The 17,955-nt window shown below is 35.2% G+C and overlaps 1 protein-coding gene across 3 annotated transcripts in view; it reads left to right on the top strand.

Moving 5' to 3' along the window:
* The window catches only part of NSRP1 (nuclear speckle splicing regulatory protein 1), a 60,895-nt gene that overhangs the window by 39,964 nt on the left and 2,976 nt on the right, over window positions 1-17,955 (top strand). For 2 of the 3 annotated variants that reach the window (XM_047080683.1, XM_047080681.1), the window contains 4 exons: window positions 6,179-6,235; window positions 15,010-15,138; window positions 16,019-16,226; window positions 17,180-17,288. In XM_047080683.1, the coding sequence (XP_046936639.1) occupies window positions 6,179-6,235; window positions 15,010-15,138; window positions 16,019-16,226; window positions 17,180-17,288 (503 nt within the window). Of the gene's footprint in view, window positions 1-1,664; window positions 1,686-6,178; window positions 6,236-15,009; window positions 15,139-16,018; window positions 16,227-17,179; window positions 17,289-17,955 lie in introns of those variants that run through there. The other variant, XM_047080684.1, reaches the window with a different exon arrangement.

Here is a 17,955-nt window from a genome sequence, read left to right as displayed (position 1 = left end):
AGATTTTTAAAAAATGTGTTTAAAAAGAAGGATTGATTCTTGAACTGTTTTTTCTTTAGCTGAGAACTATTTTGGATAAGTGGATAGGTAAACCTCTTATTTCATAAAGAAGTCCATATGTGATTTTTAAATTGTGATTTATTACTTATGGAAAAATAGATTGATTTCTCCCCCCAAAAAAGAAAAAGTCAGAACACTTTTCTGAATTTTTAATTTTTAAAAATTTTGTGACTGAAGAAAGGTAATTCAATAATATAAATTAATGTGTCCGGTATCTTATTTCTTTCTCAGTGTCATTAAACCATAGTATAAAGCTATTTCTCTTCTGGTAGTTCTCACAGCCCAGGAGACAAACCATCTAAACATGTGTAGTGATCTAAGAAAGGCACAGACATACGGTTTCTTTTGCATTTATCTTTATTGTCTTCGTGTTCATTTCTTAATTTCTTACTTGGAATTAAAGTTTATAGGAACCTACTAACTCTTAGATTAGACATAAAAAACTAAGGTGTTAACCAAATATGGCTCCTCTCTCACTTTCAGTGCTATATACCTAGTAGGCTCTCAAAACATGTTTGTCAAATTAAGTGAAACATTTGCAAGGAACTATTAACTTCAGGTTTTCTGAAAAGTTATTTCTCTGAGATTTTTGGTATAAAACCTATTTTGAAAGATTGTGGTACAGTGGCAGTTTTTACACTTTTAGGAACAGTTGGAGTGTTTACATTTGAGCCAATTTATAACTTGAGTTATTTTTTCTTTAAGATAAAAGCCCTTACAGGCAGTAATGTTTATCTTCCTACATTTAAAACTAATGGTAATTGTGGTTTTATTAGGAGACACTATTAAGGAATACTCTCATTTTATAAACTAATTTGGTGTTCAGACATGAAATTAGAATAATTGCCTGCCTGCTAATTTTGAAACTATTCAATCAGTGATTGTGTTGTGTGGTTTGGTCACATTCAGCTTTAATCATTTTATTTAACAGCTATTTTTCCTTAGGCCAGTTGTAGGCTAGAATATTTTGAGGCAAGAACTAAAGTGTTTTGTGATATCTGTACTAAGCAATATATATTCCTTTAAAATAATGCTGAGTGAAAAAAGCCAGGTTCAAAATGATTCCATTTATTTAACATTCATGAAGTAACATATAGGGATAGGGAACAGTTTAGTGGTGCCAGGGATTAGGGGTGGGGAAAAGAGGTGAGTATGGCTGTATAGGGGTAGCACAAAAGGAATATTGTGGTGATGGTACAGTTAAATATCTTGGTTGTGGTGGTAGTCACATGAAGCTATACATTTCATAAAATAGCATAGAACTATACACATACTGTCACAAATATATACACGTATAACTGGTAAAATATGAATAAGCTCTGTGGTTTGTACCAATGTCTGTTTCCTGGTATTGATATTGTACTATAGTTATTTAAGATGTTAATATTAGGGGAAGCTGGGCAAACGACCTTCCTGTACATTTTTTTGCAGCCACCTGTGAATTTGCAATTACTGGAAAACAAAGTTTTAGAAAATATACTTCAACGAGAACTCCACCCTAAACCAGAGCAATTATTAAAGGCAGATATCCCAGATCAAGTCCCACTATCCAGTTATTACTATAGCAGCACAGTAGAGGACTCCCTCAAAGAAGGGTTCTTTCTGATCTACTCATGCTTGGAGAGGTATATTTTCATTTATAAGTAGTTCCTAATAAAGCCACTATCAGTTCTAAAAAAACCCATTCCTTAGCTATGCCATAGATCCCATGGCTAGCAATGGACTTGAATGTATGCATCCTCCATTTTCCTGTTGATTGGTATACTGGATATAAAACCTTAAGGCATCTTAACACAAAACACATGTACAGCCTTTTAAATATTCTACAGAATAGATTTTTCTATTTTAGTAGATGTAAATTGAATCATACTATATGTATTTAGAGTTCTAATTAAATAACAATCTTGTGTTTTATTAAGCACAGCAATAAATATAAGGTGAGACAGAGTTTACATGCTTTTCTGGTGAGCACATTGGTTTAACTGTAACTGTTTTCCCATAACTTCATTTGTTTAAATATAAACATTTCTTCAGTCTCATGTTCTTAAACATGAACATAGTAATAATAATGGTAATAATGATGGCTACCCCTTATTGAGTACTTCTTTGAGCCAGAAACTTGCTAAGCACTTTTTATATTTTATTTTCATTTAATCCTTGTGAGGATTAAAGGACCTTTGAGGTAGGTACTATTATATAGATGAGTAACATACCTGAAATAACACAGCTAGTAAGGGAAAGAACAGTTTGAACTCGGTCAGAGTCCCAAGCCTACACTTGTAACCATTATTCTGTACTTCCTTTTTATACCATACAATATAGGAACTCTGAAGTTAGAGGCTGATATTTTGGTGATTATTATATATCTAAGGTTTTTTTAATTCATAAGGCATATACATGAAATCTATTCTCTTACTGAGTTCAGTAAGATGAAGCCTTCCTTGATTTATGCAGGAGGACTTGTTTTTGTCTTTTTAATCTTCTCTCACTTATCCTTCCTTTTTCTTTTCTTTTCTTTTCTTTTCTTTTTTTTAATTAAATAAGCTCTATGCCCAGAGTGGGGCTTGAACTCACAATCCCAAGCTCAAGAGTTGAGTGCTCTACCAACTGAGCTAGCCAGGCGCTGCTCCTTTCTTTTTATAGAAACCATAGACAGTCCCTGACTTTGCATAGTTTGATGTAGGATTTTTCAGCTTTATAATGATACAGAAGTGATACGCATTCAATAGAAATTGTATGTCAAATTTTGATCTTATCCTGGGCTAATGATATGCAGTATTCTTGTCATGATGCTGGGCTCTGGCCATGAACCACAGCTCACAGTCAGCCATGTGATCACAAGAGTAAACAACCCATACACTTAAAATTATCCTGTACCCAAACAACCATTCTGTTACTGACTTTCAGTACAGTATTCAGTAAATTATGCGAGATATTCAGCACTTTTATAAAGTAGGCTTTGTGTTAGATCATTTTGCCCAACTGTAGGCTAATGTGAGTGTTCTGAACATGTTTAAGGTAGACTGGCCTAAGCCATGATATTGGATAGGTCATGTGTATTAAATGCATTTCAGCTTAAAATATTTTCAATTTATGATGGGATTATTAGGACATAACCTTGTCGTAAGTTGAGAAAGAGCCGTGAATTAAAAGTTGAGTCTTAACATTCATATTTTAATTCAAGGATATCTCTAAAGACTTAGAAAAACTTGACCTTTAAAATACAAAATTTTATTGATCCTGCTTTTAATTTGGCTGGTTTTTTATCTCCAGGATGGATCTAGACTTGAATTTCTTATGTTTGTTATACAGAAAATTTTAAATGATCATTAATACATTTATTGATTTTTTATATATTGATTTAAAATTGTTCAGTACATTCACTGATTTTTATGTGAGGTCACAATTATAGAAACAACTAAAGGTTCTACTGCACTCTTTATTTTTAACTTTTTGTGTGTATGTGTTTAAACAAATTATTGGCTTTTTTTTTAAGTAAACTGTACCCCCAACATGGGGCTCAAACTCATGACCCCAAGATCAAGAGTCATGTGCTTTACTCACTGAGCCAGTCAGAGGCCCTCAGTTGTTAACGTTTTAGTTATTACCTTTAATAGTCACTGTCAGAGTTCGTTTAGTTAGAAAACTGAGAATCAGGGGCTCCTGGGTGGCTCAGTCACTTAAGCCTCCAACTCTTGATTTTGGCTCAAGTCATGATTTCATGGTTTGTGAGTGGTTTGAGTTCAGCAGTGCAGAGCCTGCTTGGGATTCTTTCTCCGCCTCTCTCTCTGCCCTTCCCCTCGTGTGCGCACGTGTGTTTGCTCTCTCTCAAAATAAATAAACTTTAAAAAAAATTTAAACTGAAAATCGAAGAAGCTTCAAAAGGAGGTACTCTTCCCTGACTTTCTCAGCTTAGGTTCAGAGCTGCCTCTTTATTCCGCTGATGATGCTGTTGGAATTCCAGGGTTATAAGTCTTTGAATAGAATGTGTAAAATACTGTACTCCTTCCATTCTGTTAACACCCTTTAAGTAAGAACATCTGATGTTTTTCAAAAGTCAGACAGAAATCATCCTTCAGAACAGCTAGAAACATGGGAACAAAACCTCTTGTTATGTCTCAGAGTATATATACTTTACATTAGCAAGGCCCTTCCCAGTCTCCTTGTTCTATATTACATGAGTCTAAAAAGTACTGGCTCTGTGTTTTACTTTTCTAACTTCAGTAGTTTAGGTTGAAGCAACCACACTGAAAGCGACAGCAGATGAGTTGTGACCGGCTGGAGGAGAGATAAGAAAAAATAATATAATAAAAGCAATCAAAGAAGTTGATTGCATTTGGACACTTAATCTTCTAGTCAATCCTAAAGACATTACTAAGTCAATGATTAAGAAACATTTAATTTACACTTAGAAAGACTGAGACATTAAAAATAGATTGGAAAGAATTTATGAGTTATGCTTATTAGTACATTTAACATTTTAATATTTAACATTGGTATTCTAATGAGTAAAAATGTGTTGTATCACATAACAAATTTGTATTAAATTAATAATACATGTAATACACAAGTAATCCACCTAGCATGGCACCTGGCTCGGTAAATGTTAGCTACTATTGTTTTTGTTATTGATATCTTTTTCTCTAGTTGTAGTCAATTCACCGTCACCTAAAATGTCCTTAGTTCTTTGCCTGTACAATTCTTTTAATAAGTGTGTGTTCTATTACTTGTATGGCATTTGTGTATTAACTTTATTTATCTCCATGGCTTTAGGGAACTAGAATTAGGTTTATTTATTTTGTTCTGTTTGTTGCCATGGTAAACAAAGGAGGCACCAACTGATACTACACAGCTGAAAGCAGCAAATGTCAATATGCTAGAGAAGTATAGTCCTGAGGCTGGGGGTTATACTTTTCATTAAGAGATAAACTCAATCAGTAGCCTTATTTTTTTTTATTTTATTTTTTTTTACATTTATTTATTTTTGAGAGAGAGAGAGACAGAGCACGAGTGGGGGAGGGGCATAGAGAGAAGGAGACACAGAATCCAAAGCAGGCTCCAGGCTCCGAGCTGTCAGCACAGAGCCCAATGTGGGGCTCGAACTCATGAACTCATGAGATCATGACCTGAGCCGAAGTTGGACACTTAATCAACTGAGCCACCCAGCCTTATTTTAATATAAAATTCACATACCATAAAACTCACACTTTTAAAGTGTACATTTCAAAGTTGGTTAGTATATTTACAAAGCCTTATCCTTTTAAGAAAACATTTTTTAAGTATTTTAATTATATTTCCTTTCTTAGCTGTAAATGTTTGCTTTTGCCCATGTGATTACTAAATACCTCTTGCCTTCTCTTAAATTCTTTTTTGGTTCAGGTTTAATGTCCTGTCTCTTTTAGGAAGGCTTTCTTGATTCTGTGCTCCCACAGGCTTTTTTTTTAGTCACTTTATAGCTTATCACATCTATGTTCTAATTATCTCTTTAGTCACTTTTTCTTCCCTTTCAAACCATTTATCTCTCAGAGATAGAGACTGTTCTTGTTTTCCTTGCTATCTGTAGAAGCTAGAACAGTGTCTGATATGTAGGCTTTTCAGTACATAGTTATTGAATGATTATAGCCACAGATAGTTCTGGCAGCCCCTAAGCCTTAACATATGCCAAGAACTTGATACTATTATTCAATGGTGAATATTAAAAGAATGTGCTTTTTGTTGCTGGGAATCATACCACTTTCGTGTTGCAAGGGACCAGTGTTCCCCTACCCAATGCATGCACACTCACACACACACTCACATGTACAGACAAAATAAATTGAAATCTGTTAGAGATTGAATGCCTTAGTGGTGAAGTTGGGAATAAAAAGCCATGTTACCTCATTTTTTCCTGTACCACTCTATTTTCTCTTACATGTTACAGCCTGTTCTCATAATTTATAATTCATTTGTTTCCTAAGGTTTAGGTAAAAGACCTTGAAAATGTTAATTTAGTTCATAATATTTTTTCATAATTTTTTCTGTTTTTAACTATAGGTAAGGAACTGGCTGCCAACCAGAATACTAGAAACGAAATTTTAAATTAGTTTTAAACAATGACAGTATTTTTTATGTTTTATAGACCTCCGTGAGTGAAAGCCTTCAGAGGGAAGCTGCTAAGAAGCAAGCAATGAAACAGGTAAGGTGACTGAGTGAATTAAATGTGTTTGGTGAAGTATTTCAGCTCATGTTTTTTTTTTAAGTATAAGTTCTGGTTATCTAGGTCTTGAGACTGAACATATATAAAGAAATAATTTTATGTAGGGGCACCTGGGTGGCTCAGTCGATTAAGCATCCGACTTCAGCTCAGGTCATGATCTCACAGTTCGTGAGTTTGAGCCCCACGTCGGGGTTCTGGGCTGACAGCTCAGAGCCTGGAGCCTGCTTCGGATTGTGTCTCCCTCTCCCTGCCCCTCCCCTGCTTGTCGTGCTCTGTCTCTCTCTCTCTCTCTCTCAAAAATAAGTAAATGTTTAAAAAAATTTTTATCTTGACCCTTGTTTTCTGAAAATGTTTAGGATGTTTCTTGATTCATAATAGATTTCAGGTTTTTGTGATAAATCTTAAAGGCAAAGCACAGTGAAGAATTAGCTCTTCATTGCTGTGTTGTAGATTAAATCCATTTCTGCTTTCAGATGACTCAGTAGTCTTATAGTGGATTATGTGGTTTAATAATTCTTATTAATGAGCTTACTTGCTTAAAAAAAGTCTTTTCACACTGAAGTAATTTCATGATTTTATAATCTGAAATTCTCTAAGAATGGGGAATATCTAGTAATTTTCAATAGACTTGCCTAGAGCCTTATATTTATATGGCATTCTATAGTATTTATTTACAAGGACTTTTTTTTAATACATACATTATATTTTTAAAATTCTCGCAAACTTGCCTGTGGTCCTGATTAAGAAATCTGAAACTTCAGGTGCGCCAAGGTGGTTCAGTCAGTTAAGCGTCTGACTGATTTCGGCTCAACTCATGATCCCAGGGTTGTGGGATCAAGCCCTTCATTCGGCTCTGCACTGAGCATGGAGCCTGCTGCTTAAGATATTTTCCCTTTCTCTCTCTTCCTCTGCCTCTTTCCCCCATTCCTGTGCTCTCTCTCAAAAAAAAAATTATTTTTATTCTACATGTGTAGTACATTGGGGGTTATATTATTGATTTAAGAGACTTTCATATATATATATATATTTTTTAATCCATTGTTATAGTTTAGTCATGTGGTATTCATTATAACGTACATGTGGAACTGTAAAATTGTAAGGAATAGGGTTCAATTGCTCCATCCACTTGACAATTTCTCATATTTTGCAATGTCAGTAGTAACATTTGAATCAAAATTGATTAAATCTCCTTGAATGACAAGTACTCATCTAAATGTATTTGTTCCAGGGGTGCCTGGGTGGCTCGATCATTTAAACGTCCTACTTCAGCTCAGGTCATGGTCTCTCAGTCTGTGAGTTCAAGCCCTGTGACAGGCTCTGTGCTGACAGCTCATAGCCTGGAGCCTGCTTCAGATTCTGTCTCTCTCTCTCTCTCTCTGCCCCTCCACCCCCGTACTCTGTCTCTCAAAAATGAATAAATGTTAAAAAAAAAATTTGTTTTAATGTATTTGTTCCATATCAATACAGGAGAAAACATAACACCCTCTAGTCAATATTTGTTGGTTATTTTAGCAGTTTCAAACTGCATATATCAAATATCAGCTCTTGTATGTATAATATTAGCAACCATTTTATACCATTGTTTATTATCCCTGTAAAATTTTTAGTAGTTCAGTACTAGTAAGTAAATCTTTTAGTGAATTAATAGCTATTTATATATGGTTATATAGGTGAGAAACTGTAACGGTTTTTTGTTTGTTTTTTTAGTGTTTATTTATTTTTGAGAGAGAGAGTGCGAGTGGGAGAGGAACGGGTGTGGGTGGGGGGACACAGAATCTGAAGCAGGCTACAGGCTCTGAGCTGTTAGCACAGAGCCTGATGTGGGGCTCAAACTCACAACCTGTGAGATCATGATTGAACCAAAGTTGGATGCTCAACCAACTAAGATACCCAAGTGCCCCTCTGTGACAGTTCTTTAGCTATATCTTGTTGCAACAAAATTTATATATTTATTTTAAATTTTTATTTAAATTCCAGTTAGTTAATATAGTGTAAAGTTATTTTCAGGAGTAGACTTCAGTGACTCATCACTTACATATAACACCCAGTGCTCAAAATGATTAGCTCTTTCCTTAATACCCATCACCCATTTAGCCCATTCCCCACCCATCATCCTCCATCAACCCTCAGTTCTGTATCATAGAGTCTGTTATGGTATGTTTCCCTTTCTTTTGTTTTTCCCCCTTCCATGTGTTCATCTGTTTTTTGTTTTTGTTTTTTCTTAAATTCCACATATGAGTGAAATCATGGTACTCTGAGTGACTTATTTCGCTTAGGATAATACACTTTAGTTCCATCCACATCATTGCAAATGGCAAGATTTCATTCCTTTTGATGGCTGAGTAATACTCCATTGTATATGTATATACCACATGTTTATCCATTCATCAGTCGATAGACATTTGGGCTCTTTCCATAATTTGGCTGTTGATAATGCTATGGACATTGGGGTGCACATACCCCTTCAAATCTGTGGTTTTGTATCCTTTGGGTAAATACCTAGTAGTACAATTGCTGGGTCACAGAGTAGTTCTATTTTTAACTTTTTAAGGAACCTTCATACTGTGTTCCAGAGTGGCTGCACCAGTTTGCATTCCTACCAGCAGTGCAAGATGAACCCTTACTCTGCATCCTCACCAACTCTTATTGTTTCCTGTGTTGTTAATTTTAGCCATTCTCATAGGTGTGAGGTGGTATCTCATTGTGGTTTTTGATTTGTATTTCTCTGATAATGAGTGATGTTGAGCATCTTTTCATGTGTCAACCATTTGGATATCTTTGGAAAAATATCTATTCGTGTCTTCTGCCCATTTCTTAGATGGATTATTTGTTTTTTAAGTGTTGAGTTTGATAAGTTCTTTATAGACTTTGAATACTAACCTTATATTAGATATGTCTTCACCCATTCTTCAGGTTGCCTTTTAAGTTTTGTTGATTGTTTTCCTTCACTGTGCAGAAGCTTTTTATTTTGATGAAGTCTCAGTAGTTCATTTTTGATTTTGTTTCCCTTGCCTTTGGCAACTTCTAGTAAGAAGTTGCTCTGGCTGAGGTCAAAGAGGTTGCTGCCTGTGTTCTCCTGTAGGATTTTGATGGTTTCCTGTCTCACATTTAGGTCTTTCATCCATTTGAATTTATTTTTGTGTATGGTGTAAGAAGTGGTCCAGTTTCATTCTTCTGCCAGTCACCATCCAGTTTTCACAACACCATTTATTGAGGAGACCTTTTTCCATTGGATATTCTTCCCTGCTTTATGAAAAAATTAGTTGACCATGTAGTTGTGGATCCATTTCTGGGTCTTATTTTCATTGATCTATGTGTTTGTTTTTGTGTTTGTGTTGTGTGTACTGCCTTGATGACTGTAGCTTTGTAATGTAGCTTGAAGTCCAGAATTATGATACCTCCAGCTTTGCTTTTCTTTTTCAGGATTGCTTTGGCTATTCAGGGTCTTTTGTGGTTCCATACAAATTTTAGGATTGTTTGTTCTAGCTCTGTGAAAAATGCTGGTAGTATTTTGATAGGGATTGTATTAAATGTGTAGATTGCATTGGGTAGTATAGACATTTTAACAGTGTTTGTTTTTGCAATCCATGAGCATGGAATGTTTTTCCATTTCTTTGTGTCATCTTCAATTTCTTTTACAAGTATTCTATGGTTCCAGAGTAGAGATCTTTTACTTCTCTGGTTAGGTGTATTCCAAAATATTCCTTATTGGTTTTGGTGCAATTATAGAAGGGACCAATTCCTTGATATCTCTTTATGTTGCTTCATTATTGGTATATAGAAATGCAACTGAATTCTGTTCATTGATTTTATATCCTGCAACGTTGCTGAATTCACATATTAGTTCTAGCAATTTTTTTGTTGGAGTCTTTCAGGTTTTCTACATAGAGTATCATGTCATCTGCGAATAGTGAAACTTTGACTTCTTCCTTGCCTGTTTGGATGCCTTTTATTTCTTTTTGTTGTCTGGTTGCCAAGGCTAAGACTTCCAGTGCTATGTTAAATAGTAATGGTGAGAGTGGACATCCCTGTCTTGTTCTGATCATAGGGGAAAAGCTCTCAGTTTTTCCCCATTGAAGATGGGGTAACTGTGGGTCTTTTGTATATGGCTTTTATGATGTTTGCATATGTTCCATCTATGCCTACTTCCTTGAGGGTTTTTATCAAGAATGAGTGCTTTTTCTGCATCTATTGACAGGATCATATAGTTCCTATTCTTTTATTAATGTATCACATTGATTGATTTGCAAATACTGATGGATTCGATTTGCTAGTATCTTATTAAGAACTTTTACATCCATGTTCATCAGAAATATTGGCCTGTAATTCGTCTTTTTAGTGGGGTCTTTGTCTGATTTTGGAGTCAAGGTAATGCCGGCCTTGTAGAATGAGTTTGGAAGTTTCTTTTCATTGTTATATTTTTGGAACAGTTTGAGAAGAATAGGTATTAACTCTTTAAATGTTTGGTAGAATTCCCCTGGGAAGCCATCTGGCCCTGGACTTTAGTTGGGAGATTTCTGATTACTGATTCCACTTCTTTGCTAGTCATGGGTCTATTCAAATTGTCTATTTCTTGTTTCAATTCTGGTAGTTTATATGTTTCTAGGAGCTTCTCCAGTTCTCCAGATTGCCCAGTTTGTTGGCATATGATTTTTCATGGTATATTCTTAAAATCTATGGTATTTCTGTGGAGTTGGTTGTGATCTCTCCCTCTTTCATTTGTGATTTTATCTATATGGTTCCTTTCTCTTTTCTTTTTATTAAGTCTGGCTAGAGGTTTATCAATTTTATTCTCCAAAGAACCAGTTCTTAGCTTTGTTGATCTGTTCTCCTGTTTTATTTTTGTTTCATTTATTTCTGCTCTAATCTTTATTATTTCCCTTCTTCTGCTGGCTTTAGGCTTTATTTGCTGTTCCTTTTCTAGTTCCTTTAGGTGTGAAGTTAGGTTATGTATTTAAGACTTTTCTTGCTTCTTGAGATAGGCCTGTGTTGCAATATACTTCCCTCTTAGGATTGCCTTTGTTGTATTCCAAAGGTTTTGGACTATCATGTTTTCATTTTCATTTGCTTGCATGTACTTTTTAATTTCTTCTTTAATTTCCTGGTTAACCCATTCATTCTTTTTTTTTTTTTTTAATTTTTTAAATGTTTATTTTTGAGAGAGAGAGAGAGACAGAGCATGAGTGGGGGAGGGGCAGAGAGAGAGGGAGACACAGAATCCGAAGCAGGCTCCAGGCTCTGAGCTATCTGCACAGAGCCTGATATGGGGCTCGAACTCATGAGCTATGAGATCATGACCTGAGCTGAAGTCAGACACTCAACAGACTGAGCCATCCAGACCCCCCACCATCCACTCCCCCTCCCTCCCCCCTGCATTCATTCATTAGTAGAATGTTCTTTAACCTCCATGTATTTGTGGTTTTTCCAGATTTTTCTTGTGGTTGACTTCAAGTTTCATAGTGTTGTGGTCCGAAAATATACATGGTATGATCTCAATCTTTTTGTGCTTGTTGAGGCCTGATTCATGACCCAGTATGTGATGTTCTGTGTTCTTTTCTAGTCTTTATTGCTTTTTCCCCCTCAAGGAGTCCCAACCTTTAATATTTTCTTGCAGGGCTGTTTTTGTGGTCATGGACTCCATGAGTTTTTGTTTGTCTGGGAACCTGTTTATGTCTCATTCTATTCTGAATGGCACCCTCCTTGGATAAAGTATTCTTGGCTACATATTTTTCCCATTCAGCACATTAAATATATCATGCCACTGCCTTCTGGCCTACCGAGCTTCTGTGGACAGATCTGCTATGAAACTTATCTGTCTTCCCTCATAGGTTAAGAACTTTTTTGCCCTTGTTGCTTTTAGGATTCTTCACTTGTCTGTGTATTTTGTGAATTTGACTATGATATGCCTTAGTGATGGTTGGCTTTTGTTGAATTTAATGGGAGTTCTTTTTGCTTTTTGAATTTCTATGTCTGTTTCCTTTGCCAGGTTAGGGAAATTTCAGCTCTAATTTGCTCAAATAAACCTGCCCCTTTTTCTCTTTCTTTATATTCTGGGACTTCTATGATAGGAATCTTATTAAGCTTTAAGGAGTCCTTGAGTACCCTAAGTCAGTATTTGTGATCCAATACCTTTCTTTCCCTCTTCAGCTTCATTATATTCCATAATTTTATCTTTTATGTCACTGATTCGTTCCTCTGCTTCATCCATCCTCATTGTCATGGCATCCATTCAGGTTTGCATCTTGGTTATAGCATTTTTAATTTCAGCCTCACCAGTTTTTAGTTCTTTTGTCTCTGCAGTAAGGGATTCTCTAGTGTCTTCTATGCTTTTTCAAGCCCAGCTAGTATCCTTATAATTATTGTTTTAAATTCTAGTTCAGACATCTTACTTGTATCTGTATTGATTGAATCCCTGGCTGTTATTTCTTCCTGTTCCTTCTTTTGGGGTGAATTCCTCTGTGTTGTCATATTGTCAAGGACAAAAAGAAGAAAAAAAGAAGCTGGATCGTAGATATGTTTTGATCTCTCTCTGCATTCAGGGCTCCCTCCCCATCACAGCACCCACAGCTCTTCTGTCCCCCAAATCAACTCTCCACAGCTCCTAACTTCAACATTGTGGCAATTTTTTCATGTCTACTGCATTTTTTCTTAGTCCTCAGATTCATCTCTTGGGTGTTCAAAATGATTTGATATTTATCTAGCTGTGTTCAGGGATGAGGCAAGCCTAGTAGAAGAGAAGTCTGTAGTAGTAGGAGTAGTAGAAGTCTCTTCTCCTTCACATTTCCTTTAATGTTTGTCATCTGTTTGTTCCTTGTCCAACTGGAATTCTGCATAACGATAAATTTGTTAAGCACTTTTTAATGTGCCAGACATTATGGCAACCACTTCTTGAGAATTCTCTTTAATTCTTAAAATAATCCTATGAGATAAATGCTCTTATAATCTCCATTTTGTAGTTGATGGACATGAAGGCAAAAAGATATATGTGACTTTTATGAGGTCTCATAGTTAGTTCAAACCCAGGCATTGAAATTGCAGAGCCCATGCTTTTAGCCACTATGTTTACTGCCACCCTGGGGAATGGGCACAGAATTATGTATTTAGTAATATTAAGGTAATATCTTAGCTTCATAGTGGAAATGTAACTCAGCATCCTCAAGATGGTTTAATGCACACATAAAAAACTGATTGTTTTTTAAACATAAATGCTGAGGTGCTTTGAGTTAGAATTTTAGAGTTCAACTTCTTCACCATATCAATGAGAGAATTAGTTCCAGAGAATCTGATGACTTCTCCAACATAATGTAGGCATCTAGTGTTCTGGTGTTCTTTAAAATTTTGAGGGGGGCACCTGGGTGGCTCAGTCGGTTAAGCATCCGACTTTGGCTTAGGTCATGATCTCACGGTTCATGGGTTCGAGCCCCGCATCGGGCTCTGTGCTGACAGCTCAGAGCCTGGAGCCTGCTTCAGATTCTGTGTCTCCTTCTCTCTCTGCTCCTCCCCTGCTCATGGTCTGCCTCTCTCTCTCTCCTTCAAAAATAAAATATTAAAAAAAATTTTTTTTTTCACGTTTATTTATTTATTTTGAAAGAGAGAGTGTGTAAGCAGTGTAGGGGCAGAGAGAGAGGGAGAAAGAGAATCCCAAGCAGGCTCAGCACTGTTGGCACAGAGCCTATTGCAGGGCTCTATCCCATGAACCGTGAGATCATGACCTGAGCCAACATCAAAAGACAGATGCTTAACCCACTGAGTCCGGTGCCCCTTGTGTTCTTTTGACATTTTTGTGTTATCTTTTCTTACTTAAAGCATAAATCTCAAATCTACTTTCATTTTTAACCCTAGCTGTCCAGAACCACTTTTTTCTTTTCTTTTTTTTTTTAATGTCTATTTGTGAGAAAGAGCTCTTGTGTTCTGCTTTAATACAAAAACTAACTTTTATTGTAAAGAATACTAACTTAATTATATTTACTAAATCTAAGGTAAAATGCTCTTAGAAATGGGATATTTTATTTATTTATTTATTTATTTATTTATTTTTAAATGTTTATTTATTTTGAGAGAGAGTACGTGCTCAAGCAGGGGAAGGACTGAGAGAGAGAGAGAGAGAGAGAGAGAGAGAGAGAGAGAATCCCAACTAGGCTCTGCACTGTCATTACAGAGCCTGACATGGGGCTTAAACTCAAACTGTGAGATCGTGACCTGAGCCACCAGAAATGGCATATTTTTAATAGCTCGACAACATTTTTTTCTTTTTCTTTCTGTTCTTTTATCTGAACCTCAGGTGCACAGAACTGATGATAGCAACATTATTTTACTCCCTATTTCATTGAAAAAGCTATTAAATGTTATCATTAAATGCAATATTTGATAGGTATCTATTGTCAAGCCAAAACCTCTTGGTTTGAGGTTTCGTTTGTTGTTTGTTTTTAAAAATTCTATATGAATGAATTATATAAAATAGATAATACAACAACTTGGAAGGTAGATACAATTATTATCCTCAATTTTTTTTGATGAAAACTGAGGCACAAAAAGATTACACATACTTTCCCAGAGTAGCTAAGTATAGAGCCTGGGATTCAAACCCAAGCAGCCTGGCTTCAGACTGATGTTTATTTTTTCAGTCTAAAATGTGATTGATAGAATTTTTATGATCTATATATGATTCATGATCCTCTCTGAGAAAAATTACTTAAGACTTTCTTTGGTATGTATTAACTGGCTCATTTTTTAAATGTGTTTGTTTGTTTTAGACCAAACTAGAAATCCAGAAGGCCCTTGCAGAAGATTCCACTGTATATGAATATGACAGTATTTATGATGAAATGCAGAAAAAAAGGGAGGAAAATAATCCCAAATTGCTTTTGGGAAAAGACCGAAAGGTTTGTAGCTGAAAAGTATAAATTTCTTTGACCTTGACTTGTATTTTATATCTTAATCTTATTTTAGCATGAGGATGATCTGAGAAAAAGCTTTTAGGTATTTGAAATGTGAAGAAGAGCCCCTAGTTGCAGATAATATAGGTTTGATTTAGAACCCAGGAAACCCTACTAAAAGTATCCTAACAGGAGTGAGTAAATTATCTAACAATAAAAACAACAAGTTGTGTTTTTTGCTTTAAAACCTTCACACATTTTGGAAATTTTTTTCTTAGAAAGTCTCTGTACTAGTAACTCCTGTTCCTGTTCATATTTTTGTGTTTTATCATTCACTCATTTTTTTATTGCATTCTAGCTGGTAACAGAATCATCTGCACATGTGATCATATTTTTAGTTTGAAAAAAATACTTGAGAGTGGGAGCTTGAAATACGTTCACATTTTCTATCACTTTTTGTCTTTCATAAGCACAGACAGATATCTTTGCATCTTATAGTATGTGCAGGTAGAGTGGTAGTATAAAATTAAAGCTATTCTTTTAAATAAGCATATTTCACCTAATAGGAAAAGTAGTAGGAACCTTCTGAATCACTTACTTGAAGTATTGAGACAATACCTGTGAAAAGGGTGAAAACACAGTGGAAAAATTAATTTGAAATAAAAAAAAAGTAAAATAGCAGTGTGAATAATTTGTTTTACACTTAAATTTTTATTGTAAAGAATTTTAGTTTTACTCTTGCTAGTAAATTTATATTGAATTTTGAGAGGATGACAGTCCCGCCTATTTGGACTAGCCATTTTTATCTTAATAAATTCATGACAAAAACAATATTCTTAATTTTTATTTTTGATTCTTCCCTAAATAATCTTATTTTTCCTCCTAGCCCAAGTATATTCACAACTTACTAAAAGCAGTTGAGATCAGAAAAAAGGAACAGGAAAAGAGAATGGAAAAGAAAATACAGAGAGAACGAGAGATGGAGAAGGGAGAGTTTGATGATAAGGAGGCATTTGTGACATCTGCTTATAAGAAAAAACTGCAAGAGAGAGCTGAAGAGGAAGAAAGAGAAAAAAGGGCTGCTGCACTTGAAGGTGAAATAGAAGAGGGAGAAGGGTAGAAGGAAACCGAAGCAGCAAATTGGTTTAGCCATTTGCTCTGTCCGTGAACTTCTAGGTTATAATGTGGTGGTCCTAATTTACGTATATAGATTTAAGATATAAGATATGATGTTTTGTAGTATTATAAAATGTTGAAGAGATTATGAGTAAAAACACAGTTGTACTCTCAGTAACTTATTTCTACTGGACTTTTCATATATCTCATTTTGTTGTTTAAAACTATGACCATTATGAGTCATTGCCATAGAAAAATTCTAAATGTAAGAACTTTTATTACAAATCATAACACCATAATCTTGGTCAGAAGCAATATAAACTGAGATTTAAATCCTAGTTATATTTTCTGGCTTTAGAAAACTAGAGTAATACCACTCAAGGAATATTAACTGGGTGGGCATTTAGAAAAAGCATAACATTAATTCAAAAAAGAAAAAGATGTGCAGGAGCCAAAGAATGTCTTAGTGCTTTACTTCAGTCCTTTCTACTCATGGTCATTTCTCAAGGTCTAAGTAAAATGTATACATATAAATAGCTTAATTGACAAATGCTCATCAACTTTAAATAGAAGAAAATCAAATCTAATGTTCTAAGGATGTATTAAGTATTCATCTAGAGTATCAGTTGGCAGATTTTCTGTGAAGGACCAGATAAGTAAATATTTTAGGTTTTGTGTACCATATGATCTCTGTTGGAGCTCCTCAGTTCTGCCTTTTAATACAAAAGCAGCCTTAATAAACAAATGAACAAGGCTACATTCCAATAAAAATATATTTACGAAAACAGTAGGCCACATTTGGTCTGCAGGCTATAGTTTGCCAACTCTGTCTACAGTTTATATACTGTATGTTACATACTCTACACCTGTATAACAGAACTGTGTTGTGCCTTGTTGAATATATTCCTCTCATGTTTGCTTTCCCTCTCAGCCCGTTTGGATGTAACCAAGCAGAAAGATCTCAGTGGATTTTATAGACACCTATTAAATCAAGCAGTTGGTGAAGAGGAAGTACCTACATGCAGCTTTCGTGAAGCCAGGTGAGACATGGCATATGGAATATTTAGAAGAAAAATTCTGTTCATGATCTGTGGTTGTAGGATTATTTTAACCCTCTGAAAGATAGAAGATTGCAGCATTGCATGTTGTGTTGTCAGCCAAACCTGACCTGATTGAATTGCAAAGGATTTACACTTTCTTAATTAAAAACTTACAGATTTAGTTCAAGATTATTTCTATTATTCAGGATTCCTACATGTATGTTCATAAGTAGTAGTTTATTTTCATAAATAGGACATGGCCTCCAGAAAATGTAAGATTCACATATTTAGGGCTAGAAATGCACTCTCTAATATGTAGCTAGTAGTCACATGTGGCTATTTAAATAAAATCTAGGGGCGCCTTGGTGGCTCAGTCAGTTAAGTGTCTGACTTTGGCTCACGTTCATGAGTTTGAGCCTTACATGTGGCTCACTGCTATCAGCTTTCAGCGTGGAGCCTGCTTCAGATCCTCTGTCCTCTTTGGCCCTCCCCCACTTGCACTCTCACTCTCAAAAAAGAAATAAAACATTAAAAATATATGTATTATAACTAAAATATAAAATTTTGGTTATAATAGCCACATTTCAAATACAGTTGCCACATATGGCTAGTGGCTACCACAGATGGCACAAATATGGACATTACTATTTCTGTACATATTTCCATT

Source organism: Lynx rufus, unplaced genomic scaffold (assembly GCF_022079265.1).
Source record: "Lynx rufus isolate CCGP_SWC_20201006 ecotype Redwood Valley unplaced genomic scaffold, mLynRuf1.p SCAF_18, whole genome shotgun sequence".
Classification (NCBI taxonomy): domain Eukaryota; kingdom Metazoa; phylum Chordata; class Mammalia; order Carnivora; family Felidae; genus Lynx; species Lynx rufus.
Note: the sequence above shows the minus strand (reverse complement) of the source record. Positions and strands in the feature narration are given on the sequence as shown.